The sequence below is a fragment of the Thalassophryne amazonica genome, chromosome 8 (assembly GCF_902500255.1).
Source record: "Thalassophryne amazonica chromosome 8, fThaAma1.1, whole genome shotgun sequence".
In the NCBI taxonomy this organism is placed as follows: domain Eukaryota; kingdom Metazoa; phylum Chordata; class Actinopteri; order Batrachoidiformes; family Batrachoididae; genus Thalassophryne; species Thalassophryne amazonica.
Genome location: NC_047110.1, coordinates 50,850,793 through 50,870,805, shown reverse-complemented (window position 1 = coordinate 50,870,805; position 20,013 = coordinate 50,850,793). Strand labels below are relative to the sequence as shown.

The window sequence follows — 20,013 nt, the reverse complement described above, 5'->3', positions numbered from 1 at the left end:
AAAATGAATAAATCATGTTATTTCAAAGGAAAACTGCTACTAAATATTTTAATACAGTACATGAAAATTCAGTAAGGTATAATCTTATATATTATATTGCAATTCTTAGGTGGAACTATGCTAATATACTAAGGTATAGTTAGATATTTAAAAAGGAAGAGTAAAATAGAAGAGTAGAAAAGAGAGTAGAGCGGGGGGGGGGGGGGGGCTGGCTACATCTGTGTCTAAACCAAATTGTTATGTGTCGGACGCAGCTCGGAGAACCGACCAGCGTTTGAAGGACCCAGTATGAAATAAGCAGAGCACGGTACAAAGGATAACTGAATTTAATACATAACAGTGAAAATGTAATAACAGAAAGGTGCGGCCTGGCGTGGTGCGCTCCCAGCAGCGCTAACGGTCCGGAGCCAGAAGCTGTTTCGGACCCAAGGACCCCGCCGACACCCCCCAGGTGGCCGCAACAACCGAGTCTCAGGAAGTGTGCTGACGAGCGTGAGACCTCACCCCCTCCTCTTTCACAGACCGTGCATCAAACCTGGACATTCTCAGCGTCCGCTGCTGATGAGATGGCTCCCAAGACGACGATCTCACCCGTCTGGTCACAAGGTCGAGTCTCTGGCAAATACACACTGTGCACTCCAGTCTTAAATGCCAACATGCTCCAATCCATCCAGATGCACCTCAGCTGTGAGTCCTGACGAGTCGCAGGTGATCAGGGTGAGGTCCTGACAGCCTCAGCAACACAGCCACTCAGTCCCAAATGCACGCCACCTGGGAGGAAAACAAAAAGACAAACAAACCGGCAGCCAGGCCCCCCCAGCCATATAACACAAATCTCAAAACAAAAGCAAAATACATGCAATTTGATCACGTTTGCAAGATTTCAACAAGGTTGGGTAGGATTACTTTGAAATGTAATCCAAAAGTAATCAGATTACAAGTAATCCAAATGTATGTACACACATACATGTAATCCACATGTATTCTTTCAAAGTAATCCTACCCAACCTTGGATTTCAAGATGCTTAAATGTTATAGTACACACACACTCTCTCTCTCTCTCTCTCTCTCTCTCTCTCTCTCTCTCTCTCTCTCTCTCTCTGTCTGTCTCTTGGAGTCCTTTGATGGCCTCATTATCAGAGATTCTTTTGCAAGAGCAAGACTTCAAAGGTATTGTTCTGTTGATCTTGAAATGCGCAGCGTTCTTTGTGGAGATCTGGCAACCCTGATGAATAAGTGTTGCCAGGTCCATAAATTATAGGTTTTTGTGGCGAAACGTGCGGTCACAGTCTCTTTTCAACTTCTTTTCAAAAATATTGTTACTTTTTTGGACTTGCTCCCTGTATCTACACAGTAATGCCCTATCACCATCTATGGTAGCAAATTACCCAACATGAAGTCAGCAGACGTGGGACAAAGTCACCATCAAGTCACTCTCAAGTCATGAATCAGCAAGTCCCAAGTCAAATCTCAAGTCATAATGACCACCAATTGTTTATTGCAAGCTGATTTGAGATTTGATTTGGGACTTGCAGATTAATGACTTGAGAATGACTTGACTGTCCGTTCTTCTTAGGAAGTTAAGCTTGGGGTTATATTTCTATGAATTTGACTTGTGAAAAAAAGATCTAAAACTGCTGAAGGGAATTAATCATATTCTTATTCTTACATCATCATCACTATTAATTATTATTATTAAAATTTAAAACACGCTGAGTTGCACATTTTTAGGTCATTTCTAATTTTGAGCTTTTTGTATATAAACAAATCACTTCTTTAGCGCCTGTTTCTTTCCTAGGATCTGGCAACACGATCGAAAAGTCGTTCTGTGCTCTGTTGCTTTAGCCTGTGAAGCGGTATTATTTGCGCTCTTTGCACTGCTAGCTAGTTTTTTGTTATTTTATTTTATTTTTTTACCGAGTGACAGCCTTTCAAATAAATATATAAAATGGCATACATTTATTTTTAATAGATTTTATTAAGACGTCTCTTTGCGAATAGTTAATGAGACAGGTTAGCATGTCTGCTAAGTAAAGTTCGGCTACTGGACAGGCTTTCTGAAGATGCTACAAACATGAACATGTAGCTTGTAGGAAAATATCTGCTTGTTGTGACTCTGCAGCTGCCGCCTTCATCATGACCGAGAGGACCAACAAAGGAAAACACAAGCGAAGTTTGTCGCTGTCCAAGAACAAGAAGAAAGGTGGTGTTAAAGGTGGACTTTGTGCCAAAGCTGCCACCACAACCCCAATCAGCAGCTTCTTCAGCAGTCAGCCCTCCAGGGTGGCCTGTCCTCTCTGTGGCCAGCTGGTGCCAAAGAACACCATCAACCAGCACATTGACCTGCAGTGTCACAACTTTGAGAGAGACCACAGTGCAGCCTCGGTGAGTCATAATGTGCCAAACATCCCGCTGTCACCCACAAAGACTCCACCAAAGTCCACAGAGCCAGAAAAGGACGACATGAAGACCAGCCCTTATTTTAAGAAGAGCAACTTTCACCAGCTGCCACAGGAGATGAGCAGTAAGTCTGTCATCAGAACACTCGACCTGGGAAGTCTTTCATCCAAGCTGTCCAAGAGGTGTAACCTTCCGGAGAGGACAGAGAACAAGCACGATGAAAAAGAGACACAAATTTCTGAGACACTGAATAGCTCACAGAAAGAAAACTTTCTGATGGAGATGGAGAGTTCGGGAGACAACGATGTGACAGAAACTGGGTCTGAGGAATTAAAATCAATGTCACATTTAGAAAAGGCACACGTTCTTGATCCAAAAGCATCCAAATCGGAGACCTTCCACAACCTGGTGTCCTCTTCCTCCTCGCCAGTGAAGAGAAAAAAGAAAGCACAGTCCACAAGCAGGGTTTATGGTTTTCTAAAGAGAGCAAGAAATGATGTAAGCAACAAAGAGACGCAAGACTCTGATCTGTTTACAGGCAGCGCAGCTGAGATGACTGACACGGACCAGTGTAGAGGTCAGGTATCTTCTCTTTGTGATCCCCCTTTTGGTGGTACTTCAGATGAGGCGTCAGGGATCAACACTGGGACTAGTGCAGAGAAAACCACCACTGATCAGCAGGTAGAGATGTCTCATCCCCCGTGGCTCCCCTACTATCTCCGCAACTTCTGCACTGTAGTAGAGGCTGTGCTAGAGAATGAGGATGACAGGACATTGTTCAATGAGGACGACTTGTCACTCGTGCACACGTTTGAGAAACTTTCAGGTACGCACGCTTAAGTATCACTTACATGTAAAATCAAAACCAGTTGTAATATTTGATTTCTCATACACATTTTTTTCCCTACTTAAAGTCATGGGACAGAAGCTGTATGTGCGCCTGTTTCAGAGGAAACTTAACTGGCTTCAAGTAAATAAACTGGATTATGAAGAAATAAGCTCTGATCTGGAACCTGTTGCTCAGGAGCTGGTGGAGTGTGGTTTTCTACAGACAGGTAAATGACACTGTTTTTAGATTTTAGACCTTTATTTTGGAATATTACAGGTGGTAGCCAAAAGCATAGGTCAGTGGCTAAGCGGTTAATTGCGCTTGTTTCCAGTGTGAAAGTTTCCTAGTTCAATAACCCTCCTCCATGCAATATGGAGTTGCATCAGGAAGAGCATCGCGTGTAAAACGTGTCAAATCAACATGCAGATCCACCTCTGATCTGTTGGGTGACCCCAAGTCAAAACAAAGGAGAGGCAGAAGGGCCTTTCTTTCATAAGTAGTAGCAAAAAAAACAAAAAACTTACAGTTTATCAGAGTTCACAAATTGGTGGCCTGAGAGCCAGATGCTTGCAGCCTCCAGCATACTCGATAATTATATATGACCAGTATAAATATATTAAATATGATCAGATAATTTCACTTGTGTATTGTACATTTAGCCCTCCTAAGGTTAAACGGTTGATTGCTGCAAGCACCACATGTAAATGTAATTGTTCAAGGCCTTCTGCTAATGTCAGCCAAGAAGGTCATGTTATGTTATTGTTATGTTTGAATGACTGAAAAGAAATTCTTCCATTCACCTCAACCTATGTAGATCCCAGTATGGATGAAAACTGGACCATCATCCCTATTATTGTAATTGTCTTGACTCTTTGCAACTTCTTTAATGACCTGAGCCCATCACTGGTCATAACATGTTACCAACTGTGGCCTATAATGATGGGCTGCCGAATTATCCAACTAATCAATTATTAATCAACTATAGTATTAACTGTCAGCTATTTTGATAATAAATGAATTGTTAGGAATCATCTCTAAAAAGAAATTAGAGCACTGCGCTCTTAGAGTGCAAACCTCTACCAACATTACATAGTTTCTAATTCCACAAATTTTTACCTTTGAAAAACTTTTCAAGGTGAAGGTCCCGTTAAAAGTGGCTTTTCATAAGCTGCATTAGATGTGTAGATGTCACGAGTATGTATTTAGATGCACTTGAATCAAAGTTTTTTTTTTTTTTTTTGTGGTGTTGTCAGGGTTTTTTTTTCCCAACTTTTTTGGTTTTTGAATTTTTTTTCACCTAGTTTTTACAGAACATTGGTTGTCTTTACAATTTGTCATTGCTTTTTGGTTTCCGATTAATAACTGGGAGACAGACAAACAGGCATAAAATTGGAACCTCCATCCAATTTTGGTGGTGTAGGTAAATATGTAACAGAATAATGAATATGAAATGAAAGAAATATGAAAGAAATTGGATTTTGTTTTGACAGGTATGAATTTTTAAAAATTTGTTCAGTGTTAAAGGACAGGGACTTTCCAAGATTTTTCCTGACTTTGACCTTGAAAACTAATTCAGTTCTTGCCTATCAGGATATGAATCCTATAAAAACTTCATGATATATGAAAAATTGTGAATTCCAGAATTGTGAATTTGTTCACTCATTTCTTTACACCTCTGTGGCAGTACTGTATTGTCCAGAGTATTCAGACATGCCTCTTGAAGAGGGGAAACACCCAAATATAAGTCACCCTGTAGTACAACTCACCTTTTTTTTTTTTCCTGTATGAAGTTAGAGTTACAGCAGCTGTAACGCTACATGTTGGGGCTATTCCATACTCCCATACTAAATAAATAAATAAAAACAAAATAAAATGTGACTTATACCGTGGAAAATATAGTAAAGTGAATTATCTTTGGGCTGGGGTCCAAACAAGACATTTGAAGACATCATCTTGGGCTCCGGCAACATTTTTTCCCCCCACCATTTCCTGACATTTTATGAATGACTAATCACTCAATTAATTTATTATTTTCTCAAATAATTCTGAAAGTAATTGTTAGTTGCAGTCCTAATTCAGACAAAGGTGCAAGAAGAAAATATCTATGTTTTTAACTTGTGTCACGCATAACATGTAGATGGAAGCATTCAAATGTCAGATGGCAGGGCATTTTTTTGTTTGTTTTTAAGAAAATTTAGGCAGATTATACTGATCTTGTGGCAACACTGTGACTTAGTGGTTAGCACTGTTGCCTCACAGCAAGAAGGTTGTGGGATTGCTTCCCACCTGGTCCTTTCTGTGTGGTGTTTGCATGTTTTCCCTGTGTTTGGGTGGGTTTCCTCCAGGTACTCCAGCTTCCTCACACTTTCAAAGACATGCAAGCCTCAAAATTGACCATTGGTGTGTGACTGTTTGTTTGTCTACATGTGGCCCTGCGACAGACTGGCATCCTGTCCAGGGTGTACCCAGCCTCACGCCCTATGACTGGTTGGATGAACTAGAAAATCCTCCTTAAGGTACTGCTGACAGAAAAAAGATACTGGTTGATTCCAAGTTGTCGTTTATTTTTTTAGTTTTTTATATTCCAGCAGAGTTAGTTAATGATGCTTTGACCTCCTAAAATGAAACTTTTACTCCTCAGGAGTGTACTGAAGGGTGAACAGAGGAACCAAGATTGGAAAGTGAAGGCATCAAATGTGATACAGATTCAGAGTCACATTGAAAACTCAGTGTAGTGTGTGTTAGTTTAAGCACTCCACCACCCCTAGCATTCACCATCAATATGTTATTACAAACCAGTGCTGTTTTTCCATGTCACACAGAGAGTGATCTTCAGGATGTAGCAGAAGCTCTGGAACTCCTGCCAGCTCCTGAACTCAAAGTTCTGGCTAAGACCTTCCATCTCAGCAGTTCTACTACTCAAAAACAGCAGATAGTGGATGGACTTCTTCGCCTCAGCAAGCAGAAGTCCCTCTTCTCTCTGACCCCTGGTCAGAACAGCATTAGTGGTGTCATCCTTAAAAAGTGTGTTGATCAGTTATATCTCGTTCATACACAGCTCGAGTGTTTCCATCATGTTTCACCTTTCTTTTCTCTGATCTCAAAGAGCGCAGCAGCTTGCAGGATCCTGTGTGCGTTTGTGTCGGGGTCCTCGGGCTGTTTTCTCCCGTATCCTTCTGCTATTTTCTCTGACGGACTCTGTGGATGAGGAGGAGATGGCATCTGGTGGACAGGGCCAGCTCTTCACAATCCTACTGGTTAAATCAGGACGTCTAGCCTTCCCAGACTACCAAGTGCAGCGCACAGTCAAGATTTTTCAAGACAGGGCGGACTTGATCAGGTGTGAAATTGCTAATATCTTTAAAATGTTTTTGTTGTTTGCCATGTTTGTTTTTAATCTAGATAGAAATTGAATTCTAATGAACAATCTTTGGGACATTTACTACAGATATGAGGCAGCTATGCGAGCTCTACAAGAGTTGACTTTAGCTATGCAAGCAGGTCAGTGGGAAGAAGCCCTGGAGCTTTACACAGCTGCTAAAAGTGCCTGGGAAGAGCTGAGGAGGAACCATAATCTTAGGTGAACATGACGCAAATGTGTGTGTGTATATATACACAGTACATATGTATATATGTGTAAAAATATACTCTATCAAAATAGAGTCTGTTATTGAAAGATAACATTGTTGTGGTTGGGTAGATACCAGAATGAATTACCTGTTTTCCTACGTGGTTTCACCACTGGCTGGGTGTACACCCGTGTCCTCTCCAGAGGGGTGGAGATCTTGCAGAGATTACGTCGCTATGAGGTACTAATAAAAGCACGTATGTAGTTTTTGTGTTAGGTGATTACAAAATTTAATTAATTACAAGGTTTGCATTTAATTAATCCAAATTAATCACATTTAGTCGTGTGTATGTTTTTTTTTTTGTTTTTTTTTTTAAATATCACCCCCCTCCCCCACCAAAATCGCAAAATGCATACACAGGATCTTAGAAGCACAAAAACAATGAAGAAAAAAATTGACTCAAGAACAATTAGAGAAATATTATAATGTCCATCCATCCATGTTTTTCCGCTTCATCTGAGGTCAGGTCGCGGGGGCAGCAGCTCAAGCAAAGCTGCCTAGACCTCCCGATCCACACACACCTCCCCCAGCTCCTCCGGGGGAACCCCGAGGCGTTCCCAAGCCAACTGCGCGATGTAGTCCCTCCAGGGTGTCCTGGGCCTTCCCCGGGGCTTCCTCCCGATGGGACGTGCCAAGAACACCTCTCCAGCGAGGCGTCCAGGGGGCATCCAGAAAAGATGCCCGAGCCACCTCAACTGGCTCCTTTCGACGTGGAGGAGCAGCAGCTTGGTTCTGTGGGCTTCGTCAAATCAGGACCTTCAGCGTGCACTGGGGCGGTTTGCAGCCGAGTGTGAAGCATCCGGGATGAAAATCAGCACCTCCAAATCCAAGGCCATGGTTCTCGACCGGCAAAAGGTGCTTTGCCCTCTTCAGGTCGGTGGAGTGTCTTTGCCTCAAGTGAAAGAGTTTAAGTATCTCGGGGTCTTGTTCAGGAGTGAGGGACAGATATTATAATGTGCAAAATTAAACTGTGCAGTCCATGAACTTTGCAAAAATGGGACATTGTGAACATACTGCGTGGGATTTTTTGCTGCACTACAAAATGTATAGATTTGTTTTTAAATCACTTCAGTTAATGTGGTGTCTGTGTTATGTAGCATTTTCACTTTGCATATCAAAGTTTTTTATGATTTTGAAAGACAGCTGTCATCCCACACACACACACACACACACACACACACACAGGCACACCTACGGACAATTTAAAGTTTCCAGGTTACGAACCTGCATATCTTTGGATGTCTTCATATTTACAGACCAAGTCAGTGATGTCAAAACAAAAATGATAAAAGAGTGATTGAGATTTTTAAAAACAAGCATTATAGGTGCTGTAATTATCCATCCATCCATCCATTTTCTTCCGCTTTATCCGGAATCGGGTCGCGGGGACAGCAGCTCAAGCAAAGCCGCCCAGACCTCCCGAGCCACACACACCTCCTCCAGCTCCTCCGGGGGAACCCCAAGGCGTTCCCAAGCCAGCCGAGAGATGTAGTCCCTCCAGCATGTCCTGGGTCTTCCCCGGGGCCTCCTCCCAGTGGGACGTGCCCGGAACACCTCTCAAGTGAGGCGTCCATGGGGCATCCGGAAAAGATGCCCGAGCCACCTCAACTGACTCCTTTCGACGTGGAGGAGCAGCGGCTCGACTCCGAGCTTCTCCCGAGTGACCGAGCTCCTCACCCTGTCTCTAAGGGAGCGCCCAGCCACCCTGCGGAGGAAACTCATCTCGGCCGCTTGTACTCACGATCTCGTTCTTTCGGTCATGAGCCAAATCTCATGACCGTAGGTGAGGATCGGAACGTAGATCGATCGGTAAATCGAGAGCTTTGCCCCCCTACTCAGCTCTCTCTTCACCACGACAGTCCGATACAGCGACCGCATCACTGCAGATGCTGCAGAGATCCGTCTATTGATCTCACGCTCCAGCCGTCCCTCACTCGTGAACAAGACCCCAAGATACTTAAACTCCTCCACTTGAGGCAAGGACACTCCACTGACCTGAAGAGGGCAAAGCACCTTTTTCCGGTCGAGAACCATGGCCTCGGATTTGGAGGTGCTGATTTTCATCCCGGACGCTTCACACTCGGCTGCAAACCGCCCCAGTGCACGCTGAAGGTCCTGATTTGACGAAGCCAACAGAACCACATCGTCCGCAAACAGCAGAGACAAGATTCTGTGGTTCCCAAACCAGACCCCCTCTACACCCTGGCTGCACCTAGAAATTCTGTCCATAAAAATAATGAACAGAACCGGTGACAAAGGGCAGCCCTGGCAGAGGCCAACGTTCACTGGAAACAGGTTTGACTTACTACCGCCAATGCGAACCAAGCTCCTGCTGCGGTCGTACAGGGACCGGATAGCCCTTAGCAAAGGACCCCGGACCCAGTACTCCCGGAGCACTCCCCACAGGGTGCCCCGAGGGACACGGTCGAACGCCTTCTCCAGATCCACAAAACACATGTGGACTGGTTGGGCAAACTCCCATGAACCCTCGAGCACCCGATGGAGCATGTAGAGCTGGTCCAGTGTGCCGCGACCAGGACGAAAACCACACTGCTCCTTCTGAATCCGAGGTTCGACCATCGGTCGAATTCTCCTCTCCAGTACTCTGGAATAGACCCTTACTGGGGAGACTGAGGAGTGTGATCCCCCTATAGTTGGAACACACCCTCCGGTCCCCCTTCTTAAACAGAGGGACCATCACCCCGGTCTGCCAATCCAGAGGCACTGTCCCCGATCGCCACGCGATGTTGCAGAGGCGTGTCAGCCAAGACAGCCCCACAACATCCAGAGACTTATGGTACTCAGGACGGATTTCATCCACCCCAGGAGCCTTGCCACCAAGGAGCTGTCGACTGATCACCACCTGGCGGTGAGTTGGATCCGCTGGGAGGGTAGTAAGCCGGTAAGACCTGGCAGGCCCAAACGTATCGTGAGGGTCTGCTGGGAACGACTGGCGGAACCCTCTGTCAGCGAGGTCTTCAACTCCCACCTCCGGGAGAGCTTCTCCTAGATCCCGGGGGAGGTTGGAGATATGGAGTCCGAGTGGACCATGTTCTCCACCTCCATTGTCGATGCAGTTGCTCGTAGCTGTGGTCGCAAGGTCTCTGGTGCCTGTCGCGGCGGCAATCCCCGAACCCGGTGGTGGACACCGGAAGTAAGGGATGCCATCAAGCTGAAGAAGGAGTCCTACTTATCTTTGTTGGTAGGTGGGAGCCCAGAGGCAGCTGACAGGTACCGGCAGGCCAAGCGTGCCGCAGCCCGTGCGGTCGCAGAGGCAAAAACTCGGGTCTGGGAGGAGTTCGGGGAGGCTATGGAGGAGGACTATCGGTCCGCCTCGAAGAGATTCTGGCAACCGTCCCGACGCCTCAGGGGGCGGAAGCAGCTCTCCACCAGCACTGTTTTACGGTGCGGGTGGGGAGCTGTTGACCCTGACTGGGGATGTTGTCGGGCGGTGGAAGGAGTACTTCGAGGATCTCCTCAATCCCATCGTCACATCTTCCGAAGAGGAAGCAGAGACTGGGGACTCGGGGGCGGACTCATCCATTACCCAGGCCGAAGTCACCGAGGTGGTGCTGTAATTAATTAATCAAAATTAACACATTATTTTGACAACCTGTGTGTGTCTGTGTGTGTGTGTGTGTGTGCACGCACGTGCATTGTAAAAAGAATTAGAATATCATGGTAAAGCTTCAGTATTTTTTGTCAGTTATTTCAGAAATTTAATATTTTATATATTCTAGACTAGTAAATTATTTTGGCTTCTTCTTATTTCACTTGGAGCCACCATAGTGGTACATCTGATGTGGATGTGCATGTTAATTTGGTACACGTTTTATGGCGGGTGCCCTTCCTGGGCTGGCTGTTCAGAGAGTGCTATAGTGCATCCAGAAAGTATTCACAGCGCTTCACTTTTTCCACATTTTGTTATACATATTACAGCCTTTTTTCCAAAATGGAGCAAATTCATTTTTTCCCTCAAAATTCTGCTCGCAACACCTATAAATGACAACATGAGAAAAGTTTTTTTTTTTAATTTAATAGGGGTTTAATAGGGGAGGTGATGGTCTAGTGGTTAAAAGCGTTGGGCTTGAGACTAGAGGATCCTTGGTTCACATCCCAGGCTGACTGGAAAGTCACTAAGGGCCCTTGGGAAAGGTCGTTAATCCCCTAGTTGTTCCCAGTGTGTAGTGAGTACCTTGTATGGCCTCACCCTCACATTGGGGTGAATGTGAGTCATTATTTGTAAAGCACTTTGAGCATCTGATGCAGATGGAAGCACTATATAAATGGCATCCAGAATGAGCAATAATAATGGCCTGATGAGTCAATGAGCATTCATTTACCATGTATTAAAAATAAAAAGTAAGAGCTCATAGTTGAGGTCGGGTGAATCCTGTTTCCACCAATCATCCTTGAGATGTTTCTCCAGCTTAACTGGAGTCCTCCTGGAGTAAATTCAGTTGATTGGACAATATTTTAGAAAGGCACCCACCTATCTACATGTAAGGTCCCACAGTTGACAGTGCATGTCAGAGCACAGACCAAGCATGAAGTCAAAGTATTTGTCTGTTGAACTTCGAGACAGGATTGTCTCAAGACACAAATCTGGGGAAAGGTACAGAATATTTTCTGCTGCTTTTAAAGTCCCAATGAGCACAGTGGCTTCCATCATCTGTAAATGGAAGAAGTTTGGATCCACCAGCACTCTTCCTAGAGCTGGATGCCCATCTGAGAGATTGGGGGAGAAGGGCCTTAGTCAGGGAGGTGACCAAGAACCCGATGGTCACTCTGTCATAGCTCCAGCATTCCTCTGTGGAGAGAGAAGAACCTTCCAGAAGGACAACCATCTCTGCAGCAATCCAATCAGGCCTGTATGGTAGCGTGACCAGACAGAAGCCACTCCTTAGTAAAAGGCACATGGCAACCCACCTGGAGTTTGCCAAAAGGCACCTGAAGGACTCTCAGACCATGAGAAACAAAATTCTGTGGTCTGATGAGACAAAGATTGAACTCTTTGGCGTGAATGCCAGGTGTCATGTTTGGAGTCCATCCCTACAGTGAAGCATGGTGGTGGCAACATCATGCTGTGGGGATGTTTTTCAGCGGCAGGAACTGGGAGGCTAGTCAGGATTGAGGGAAAGATGGAAGCAATGTACAGAGACATCCTGGATGAAAACCTGCTCCAGAGCACTCTTGACCTCAGACTGGGGTGAGGGTTCATCCTTCAGCAGAACATTGACCCAAAGCACACAGCCAAGATATCAAAGGAGTGGCTTCAGGGCAACTCTGTGAATGTCCTTGAGTTGCCCAGCCAGAGCCCAGACCTGAATCTGATTGAACATCTCTGGAGAGATCTGAAAATGTTTGGGCACTGACACTCCCCATGCAACCTGATGGAGCTTGAGAGGTGCTGCAAAGAGGAACTGGCAGAACTGCCCACAGATAGGTGCACCAAGCTTGTGGCATCATATTCAAGAAGACATGAGGCTGTAACTCCTGCCAAAGGTACATCAACAAAGTAATGAGCAAAGGCTGCGAATACTTAAATACCTGTGATTTCTTAGTTTTATATATATATATATATATATATATATATATATATATATATATATATATATATATATATATATATATATATATGCAAACATTTAAAAAAAAAAAACACCCTTTTTTCATGCTGACATTATGGGGTGTTGTGAGAACAATTTTGAGGGAAAAACATGAATTTACTCTGTTTTGGAATAAGGCTCTAACATAACAGAATGTGGAAAAAATGAAGCGCCGTGAATACTTTACGGATGCACTGTATATAAAGTATATTTATGGAAATTTGACTGTAAGGAAAAATGTGATTGGAAAAGTTGCACAAGCAACAGGGATGACGGTAGCCTTGAGAAGACGGTCAAACAAAGCCTATTCAAGAACTTGGGAGAACTTCACAAGGAGTATACTGAGGCTGAAGTCAGTGCATAAAGAGCCACCATGCACAGATGTGTCCAGGAAATGGGCTACAAATGGCACATTCCTTGTGTCAAACCAATCCTGAACCAGAGACAGTGTTAGAAACATTTTACCTGGACTACAGAGAAATTTAACTGGACTGGTCAGTGATCCAAAGCCTTCTTTATAGATGAAAGCAAATTTTGCATTTCACTTGCAAATCAAAGTCCCAGAGTCTGGAGGAAGAGTGGAGAGGCACAGAATGCAAGTTGCTTGAAGTCCAGTGTGAAGTATTTATTTGGAATTGATCTTAAGAAAATAATTTGTGATTTTATTTATTTATTTATTTTGCTGCAGGGTGTAATTATCATTTTTTTTTTATTGCTTGAAATATAATAATAATAATTAATAATAATAACCTTTATTTAAGCAGGTAGAAATTCCATTGAGATCAAAACCTCTTTTAAAAGGAAGACCTGGGCAAGAAAGACAGCAGCACACATCATATACAACAGCTTACATCAACTTGAGAATGTTGGGATAAATAAAATACAATCATCTTGGTCATAACATTGCACATGATGTAAAGTGTCAAGCAGATTTAGATTTATAAACAAAGGCATTGCACAAACAAATTCCATTTGCAATCTCATAGACCAGAAGGTGTTCAAGGAGGTCAGTCTGGACAGTTTCCTTTCAGATTGGAGATCATTCCAATCAGAGGGAGCTGAGAAACTAAAGGCATTCTTTCCTGCTTCAGAGCAGACATGAGGTACACAAAAACATGTCATTCGAGCGCAGAGCATAACGGCTTTCAGATCTCTGAAGTAAACTAGGTCGGAGCCAGACTGATAAATATTTTAGTTTATGTGTAATGAGCTTTAAATATATAAAAATTTCACTTTGTGAAATAACTGACAAAATAAATTCCACCTTTTTCATGATGTTCAAATTTTTTGAGATGAGAAGTTATGTAGATTTTGGTACCATATGTCTGTTTTGTTTTGCAGGAAGCTGTACAAGAACTGCAGTCTCTGCTGTTGCAGTCCGTTTACTGTCCTGATAGCCGGGGGCGATGGTGGGACAGACTGGCACTAAACCTACACCAGCACCTCAAAAGACCAGAACAAGTCAGCAACGAAAGCTTTGCAGAGACATTTTTTGTCACAGTTGAATTTCTGTTGCGTCACAGAATAATGTGTACTAACAGTGATGTCTTGATTCCTTTGGACTGAACTAGGCTTTACGTGCTATCAGAGATGGGCTGTCAGACCCTCTGGTGCGAACGGGACATAAGCTGTCTCTTCATCAGAGAGCTGTTCGGATGATGGACTCTGCCAGCTGTAAGAAGTACCGCCTACAACTCAAGAGTCTGCCCACTATCCACATCCAAGATGTCAAACACGTGAGATTAGCACAACTTGCTAATATTGTTTTATTTACATGCACAAAATATTCACAATTTCACGTGCATTATTTGTCCAGGTGACCATTCGAGGACAGCTGTTTCCACATGAGGGGGGCATGGGAAAATCTCTGTTTCTTATCCCAGCCAGTGGAGTGGGAGGAGCAAGTCCTGACACCACTGTCATATGCTCTGTAGAAGAGCTGTCTCTAGAACATTACCGCAAACAGGGCTTTGACCAAGGTAACTTGCTTTGCTTCTCCCTTGATTTGCATAATTTTGGGTTATTGACTTCAATGTCCTTGAATCAATCTAAAATTGTGCTGTTGCTTGTTAAATGTAATAGGGATCCATGGAGAGGGCTCGACATTCTCTGCATTGTTCGCTCTTCTACTGTGGGACATCATTTTCATGGAGGGAATCCCTGATGTTTTCCGAAACTTGTACCAGGTTCTAAAAGCTCTTTTGTGAGTTTTGTGGGATTTCTGTATCTTGTGCAGGATTAACTTAATTGTTCCCCACAGACATGTCCACTGGATCTTTGCACGGATTGTTTCTATGAGAACAGAAAAGAGGCAATAGATTCTCGTGTAGCTTTAATAAGTGATGCTTCTGTGGAGACACTGCATGACATGTTGGAGAATGTCTGGACCTCCCAGGAGGGCAAAGTATGTTCACTGGTCAACTGGGAGCGCTTCTCATCTCTTCAGCAAGCTCAGGTATGTACTGTTACTGCTAAAACAGTATATGAAAGATTTCATATGTACAAAAACCATTTTTTGACACCATTGGTGGTATAGAAGAGGTATAGTATTCAGGCCTCCATGCAACTGTAGCCTTAACCATACAATTACTACACACCAAATCATCACAAAGCCAGTATATTATGGATATATGTTCATTTCATTTCCCACTTTTTCTGAGTCAGTCATGGCTGATTCCAATGTCTGAGTGCCTAAATCTTCCCAATTCAACAGGAGCTTCTGGTCCTTCAGGATACATCTTTTGGTTTACATAATGCCTAGATCCCAGATGAAATTACCATCCTGGGGTCCAAGATCCCCTTCAGGGTCTCCAAAGATCATAGGGGGCTCCTGAGGTTTTGTCTACCCTCAGGATGTAAAAAGTACACATAAAGTCATAATAACTCACTTACTGGATAATAGTAATCACAAGATTATTGTTTTTCTTTAGTTCTTTGGATGAACCAAAGGGAAGGGGGGGGGGTGCTATAATAATAAGTTAAATGTGTTAAAAGTATTTTTTTTTTTTTCACCAAAAATAAAGAAGCAAACAAAAATTGGACGGAATCACTTTATTCTTTTGCATGTGTGAGGGCATTTGCACAAGGTGCAGGATCTCAGCCTTTCTTATGGGCCTGTCACACCTTGAAAGTATGCCGGCTTAATCAAAAATTTGGCGAATACGCTGGCTATGTCGAATAAGTTATGCAGCTGTCACACCATGATGATTTAGTCAGCGTATGCCATACAGCACGGTAGGGTATGGGCTGGAACAGTTAAGTCTGGCTTCACTTGTGTTTCCACCGCCAACAGAACCCTTTTTTAGTAGGCGGAGAATGTAGATGTTGACATGCACGTCATCGATAGTGTGTATGCCTTCGCGTGGCCTTGCCTCCTCTACATGGAGGCCAGAGTAATTTAACATTTTTAAAATTGTATTTTATTTTTGTGTTTGTGGATCATGGAATTTATTTTCATTGTGTGCAGACTGCTGAAGAATCGACGTGACTAAATGAGGCAATGTGACTCTTTCAGCTTTTAAAATAAGCTAATTGTCTTGTTGTGGCACAAAGTGCCAGTCTTCTCTGGCTCAGGCTGAGAAGCACACCGGGAGGAGGCAAACACAGGGGGACTTAAAATCCTAAAGCCTGATTTATGCTTCTGCAACACTGTGGCCATGCAATTATGTTGACGTGCGCGTAACCATTTTAAAGTTCTCTGTCGCATCTTTATGCAATTTACCACAGGAACAGTAGCCTTTTCTGGATGAATTTGTCCCTCAACAAGCTTCACTTCTTTACACAATCATCAACCTCCAAACCAACGGTATGGTACATACAATTTGTCTCCATAAATTGCGGGTCATTTGAGCGTCTTTTTCTGACTCTGAGTTGTAAAGTTGGTCATATTTGGACTTTTCTGCCAATCGTATTTGATCCTTTATCAAAATGCAGTCGGCGGGCACACTGCAAAAACCTTTAAAATATGATGGGAGAGGAAGGTGAAGTGGAAAAGTAGAAATCACAGTCCTTTGCAGTGTCCGTCATTTAGCAGGTTTGCAGCCACGTAGAGGGCTCTGATCTAAAGCGGTTGTCTTTGATTTGTCACACCCAGGGATATATATGAAACTTAACACCATATTACAGTGCAGGCAGCAAACACAGTTTTGTTAATAATCACCAACCTTGAATTACACCCTGCCTCATTTAGGTCCCGTGTCTGAGCACGGTTTGAAAAAATAAACACCCGGGCTTTTAATCACAGAAATACGGTACCCACTTTCCTCGAATCGGCGAGTGTCAGTGCTGAACATTTTTTTGTACCTCTGTTACTGGGCACGTTGACTGCTCTGTCCCGTATATGTGAGGAGTTTTAATGGAATACATTACGATGGGGCAGTTTGTTTTGTCCAATGTGAGCGAAAATCTGTTGTACAAAATCCATTATATACCGTGTTTATTACACGGAAAACCATTCAAAAGCATTGGGACTTTTGCTTTTGTCTGATGAATGCGAATACCTGGTATATACGATGACGATTAAGGTGAGTTTTACTGTACATCCATAACTTGATGAAATGCCTGCCTTGTTCTCCAGCAGAAGACAGTTTTTAGATGTTAACAGATTCATTTTAAGCTTTGTAGTAACATGTTGTTACTGTAGAACCACAAACATTAGCGCAAAGTACATAGATTGCACACAGTACCCTTGTGGGCATGCCCATAGCTCCTGTCATGGGGCTGTGTTCACTGTCACTTGTAACTGGCATTAATCTGGTGTGTGTGTGTGTATGTATGTATGTATGTATGTATGTATGTGTGTGTGTATATATATATATATATATATATATATATATATATATATATATATATATATATATATATATATATAGATAGATGGACATTTCCAAGTCACTGAATATGTCTTGGACTTTATTTACATCAGTTATGAAGAAATACAGACAGTATGGCATTCTATGGTAAATCTGTATGGAGTAGACAGTTCTCAAAAACTGAGTGACTGTGCAAGGAGAAAAGTGAGGAAAGCCACCAAGACATCTAGACAACCCAGAAGAAGTTATAGGCTTCTGTGGCTGTGATTGGAGAAGTTGTGTTGTGTGGGCCGCTGAAGAGGAGGTACTGCTGGCCCACCACCACCAGATGGCGCCCTGCTTGAAGTGCAGGCTTCAAGCACGAGAGGGCGTCATAGCAGCCGGGAGTGACAGCTGTCACTCGTCATCAGCACCAGCTGTCACTCATCCACATCACCACCACCTTAAAGGCCGGACTGCAACTCCACCTCCCCGCCGAGAAATCAGCTACCTTGGAGGTAATTTCTCTGCTACACTTAACTCTGACTTAGAGTCTGAACTTCTTTGCAGCCGTTTTCCTGTGGTGTGCCTTATCTGAGGGATTGGCGTTTGGTGTGATCAGCGACGGCTTCGCTTCACACCCCAACCAGATAAGTGGTTAGACAGGAGCTGCACAAGTGTGTGACTGGAGGTGGAGGTGCTCCCTCCCAAAAGAACACAGACTGTGGGATTACTGAGTGTGCGTACTCACACTCACCTGTGCTGTTTCTGTTCTCTGCCAGCAGTGCCAGGTCTGACAGCTGGAGACGGTGACCACCTGGGGACTCAGGACTTGGCGGCTCCAGTGTTCTTCAGATCCGTTGGCGGTGAGGGCCGTGTGGGATCCGGCTCGGTTCTGGACGGCGTCTCCTATCCTCAAGCCTGCCCACACGTCACCCAACGTGTAATTGACTGTAGTTCCAAACTTGTTGTTGTCTGTATTCCGTTGTGCACAATTTACAACATTAAATTGTTACTGGTTGGCTTATCCATTGCCCGCTCTTTTACGCCCCCTGTTGTGGGTCCGTGTTCCTACACTTTCACAACAGGATTTCTCGGCCAGCGTCATGGATCCCGAGGGGCGTCAACCATCGCTTGAACAGCCAATGGAAGAGCGAGGTGCACAAGCGCCAGCAGGAGGCGTGTTAGGTGAGCTGCAGCACATCTTAACCGCTTTTACTGCTCGGTTGGACTTAGTTACCGAGCAGAGCATTGTTCTCAATCGAAGGATGGAGGCTCTCACCGCCCAGGTGGAAGCGCATGCTCAGGGCGCTGCTGCAGCACCTCCTCCTGCTGACCGAATGCCAGAGACAGACATTCCACTGGTCATTCAACGAACCCCCCCACCTTCCCCTGAAGCATACATAAGCCCTCCGGAGCCGTACGGAGGCTGTGTGGAGACGTGCGCGGACTTCTTGATGCAGTGCTCGCTCGTCTTTTCACAGCGTCCGTCATGTACGCGTCAGACGCTAGCCGGGTGGCTTACGTTATAAATTTGCTTCGAGGAGAGGCACGCGCCTGGGCTACGGCGCTCTGGGAGCAGAATTCATGGCTCCTAACGACATATACTGGGTTTGTGAGGGAGTTCCGACAGGTGTTCGACCACCCTCATAGAGGCGAGACCGCTTCAAGCGTGCTGCTGTCGATAAGACAGGGGTGTCGGAGCGCAGCGAAGTATGCAGTCGACTTCCGCATCGCGGCAGCGCGAGCCGGCTGGAATGCTGTTGCGCTCCATGCCGCCTTTGTAAACGGACTGTCCCTGGTCCTTAAGGAGCACCTGGTGGCGAAGGACGACCCACGGGATTTAGACGGGCTTATCGACCTGGTTATACGGTTAGACAACCGATTAACAGAACACAGACGGGAGCGAGACGAAGGGCGTGGTCAAGCACAAGCCGTCCCTCTTCCTCCCGGGTCCGAAAGGGAGCCGACTTCCCCACGCTCCACAGCCAGGGCACTCCACGTGACGACAGCTCCCCCTGCTGATGTTGCTATGGAAACGAGCAGGGCCAAAAGGCGATCAGATCAGAGACAAAGGAGGCTGATCCGTGGGGTGTGTTTTCTCTGCAGCTCAACCGAGCACACACAGAAAGAATGCCCCAAATGGTCAAAACAGCAGCACTCGTCCTTAGAGACTGGGCTAAGGGTGGGTCACAATACCCACGCGGGGAGACCCCGAAAATCTGCACGTATCCCAGTCACGATCCTGAGTGGGGATCTAACCCTTCACGCCCCAGCACTGGTGGACACGGGGTCGGAGGGGAATCTGCTGGATAGCAGATGGGCAAAGGAGGTTGGGCTCCCTCTAGTGGCCTTACCGTCACCATTGTCAGTGCGGGCACTAGATGGCACCCTTCTTCCACTAATCACACACCAGACACAGCCAGTGACATTGGTTGTGTCTGGAAATCACAGGGAGGAGATTGTGTTTTATGTAACACCTTCTACCTCCCGAGTGATTTTGGGTTTTCCATGGGTGTTAAAACACAATCCCCGGATTGATTGGCCGTCTGGGGTTGTGGTTCAGTGGAGCGAAACCTGCCACCGGGAGTGTTTAGGATCCTCAGTTCCACCCGGTGTGACAGCTAAGGAGGAGGTTTTAGTTCCCGCCAATCTGGCGGCGGTGCCAGCCGAGTACCATGACCTTGCTGACGTCTTCAGCAAGGATCTGGCACTCACGCTGCCCCCGCACCAACCATACGATTGTGCCATTGATT

General features: G+C 44.8%; 1 protein-coding gene across 2 annotated transcripts in view; it reads left to right on the top strand.

The window, feature by feature from the left end:
• Positions 1 to 2,136: 2,136 nt before the first annotated feature.
• fan1 (FANCD2 and FANCI associated nuclease 1) overlaps positions 2,137 to 20,013 on the top strand; it is a 32,875-nt gene continuing 14,998 nt past the window's right edge. For both annotated transcript variants that reach the window (XR_004562190.1, XM_034176211.1), the window contains exons 1-11: positions 2,137 to 3,226; positions 3,315 to 3,455; positions 6,052 to 6,253; positions 6,336 to 6,569; positions 6,678 to 6,809; positions 6,930 to 7,038; positions 13,809 to 13,928; positions 14,039 to 14,203; positions 14,284 to 14,446; positions 14,550 to 14,653; positions 14,728 to 14,922. Coding sequence is in view for 1 of the 2 variants with exons in the window: in XM_034176211.1 (XP_034032102.1) it covers positions 2,137 to 3,226; positions 3,315 to 3,455; positions 6,052 to 6,253; positions 6,336 to 6,569; positions 6,678 to 6,809; positions 6,930 to 7,038; positions 13,809 to 13,928; positions 14,039 to 14,203; positions 14,284 to 14,446; positions 14,550 to 14,653; positions 14,728 to 14,922 (2,655 nt within the window). In the remaining variant the exon portion in view is untranslated. The remainder of the gene's footprint in view (positions 3,227 to 3,314; positions 3,456 to 6,051; positions 6,254 to 6,335; positions 6,570 to 6,677; positions 6,810 to 6,929; positions 7,039 to 13,808; positions 13,929 to 14,038; positions 14,204 to 14,283; positions 14,447 to 14,549; positions 14,654 to 14,727; positions 14,923 to 20,013) is intronic.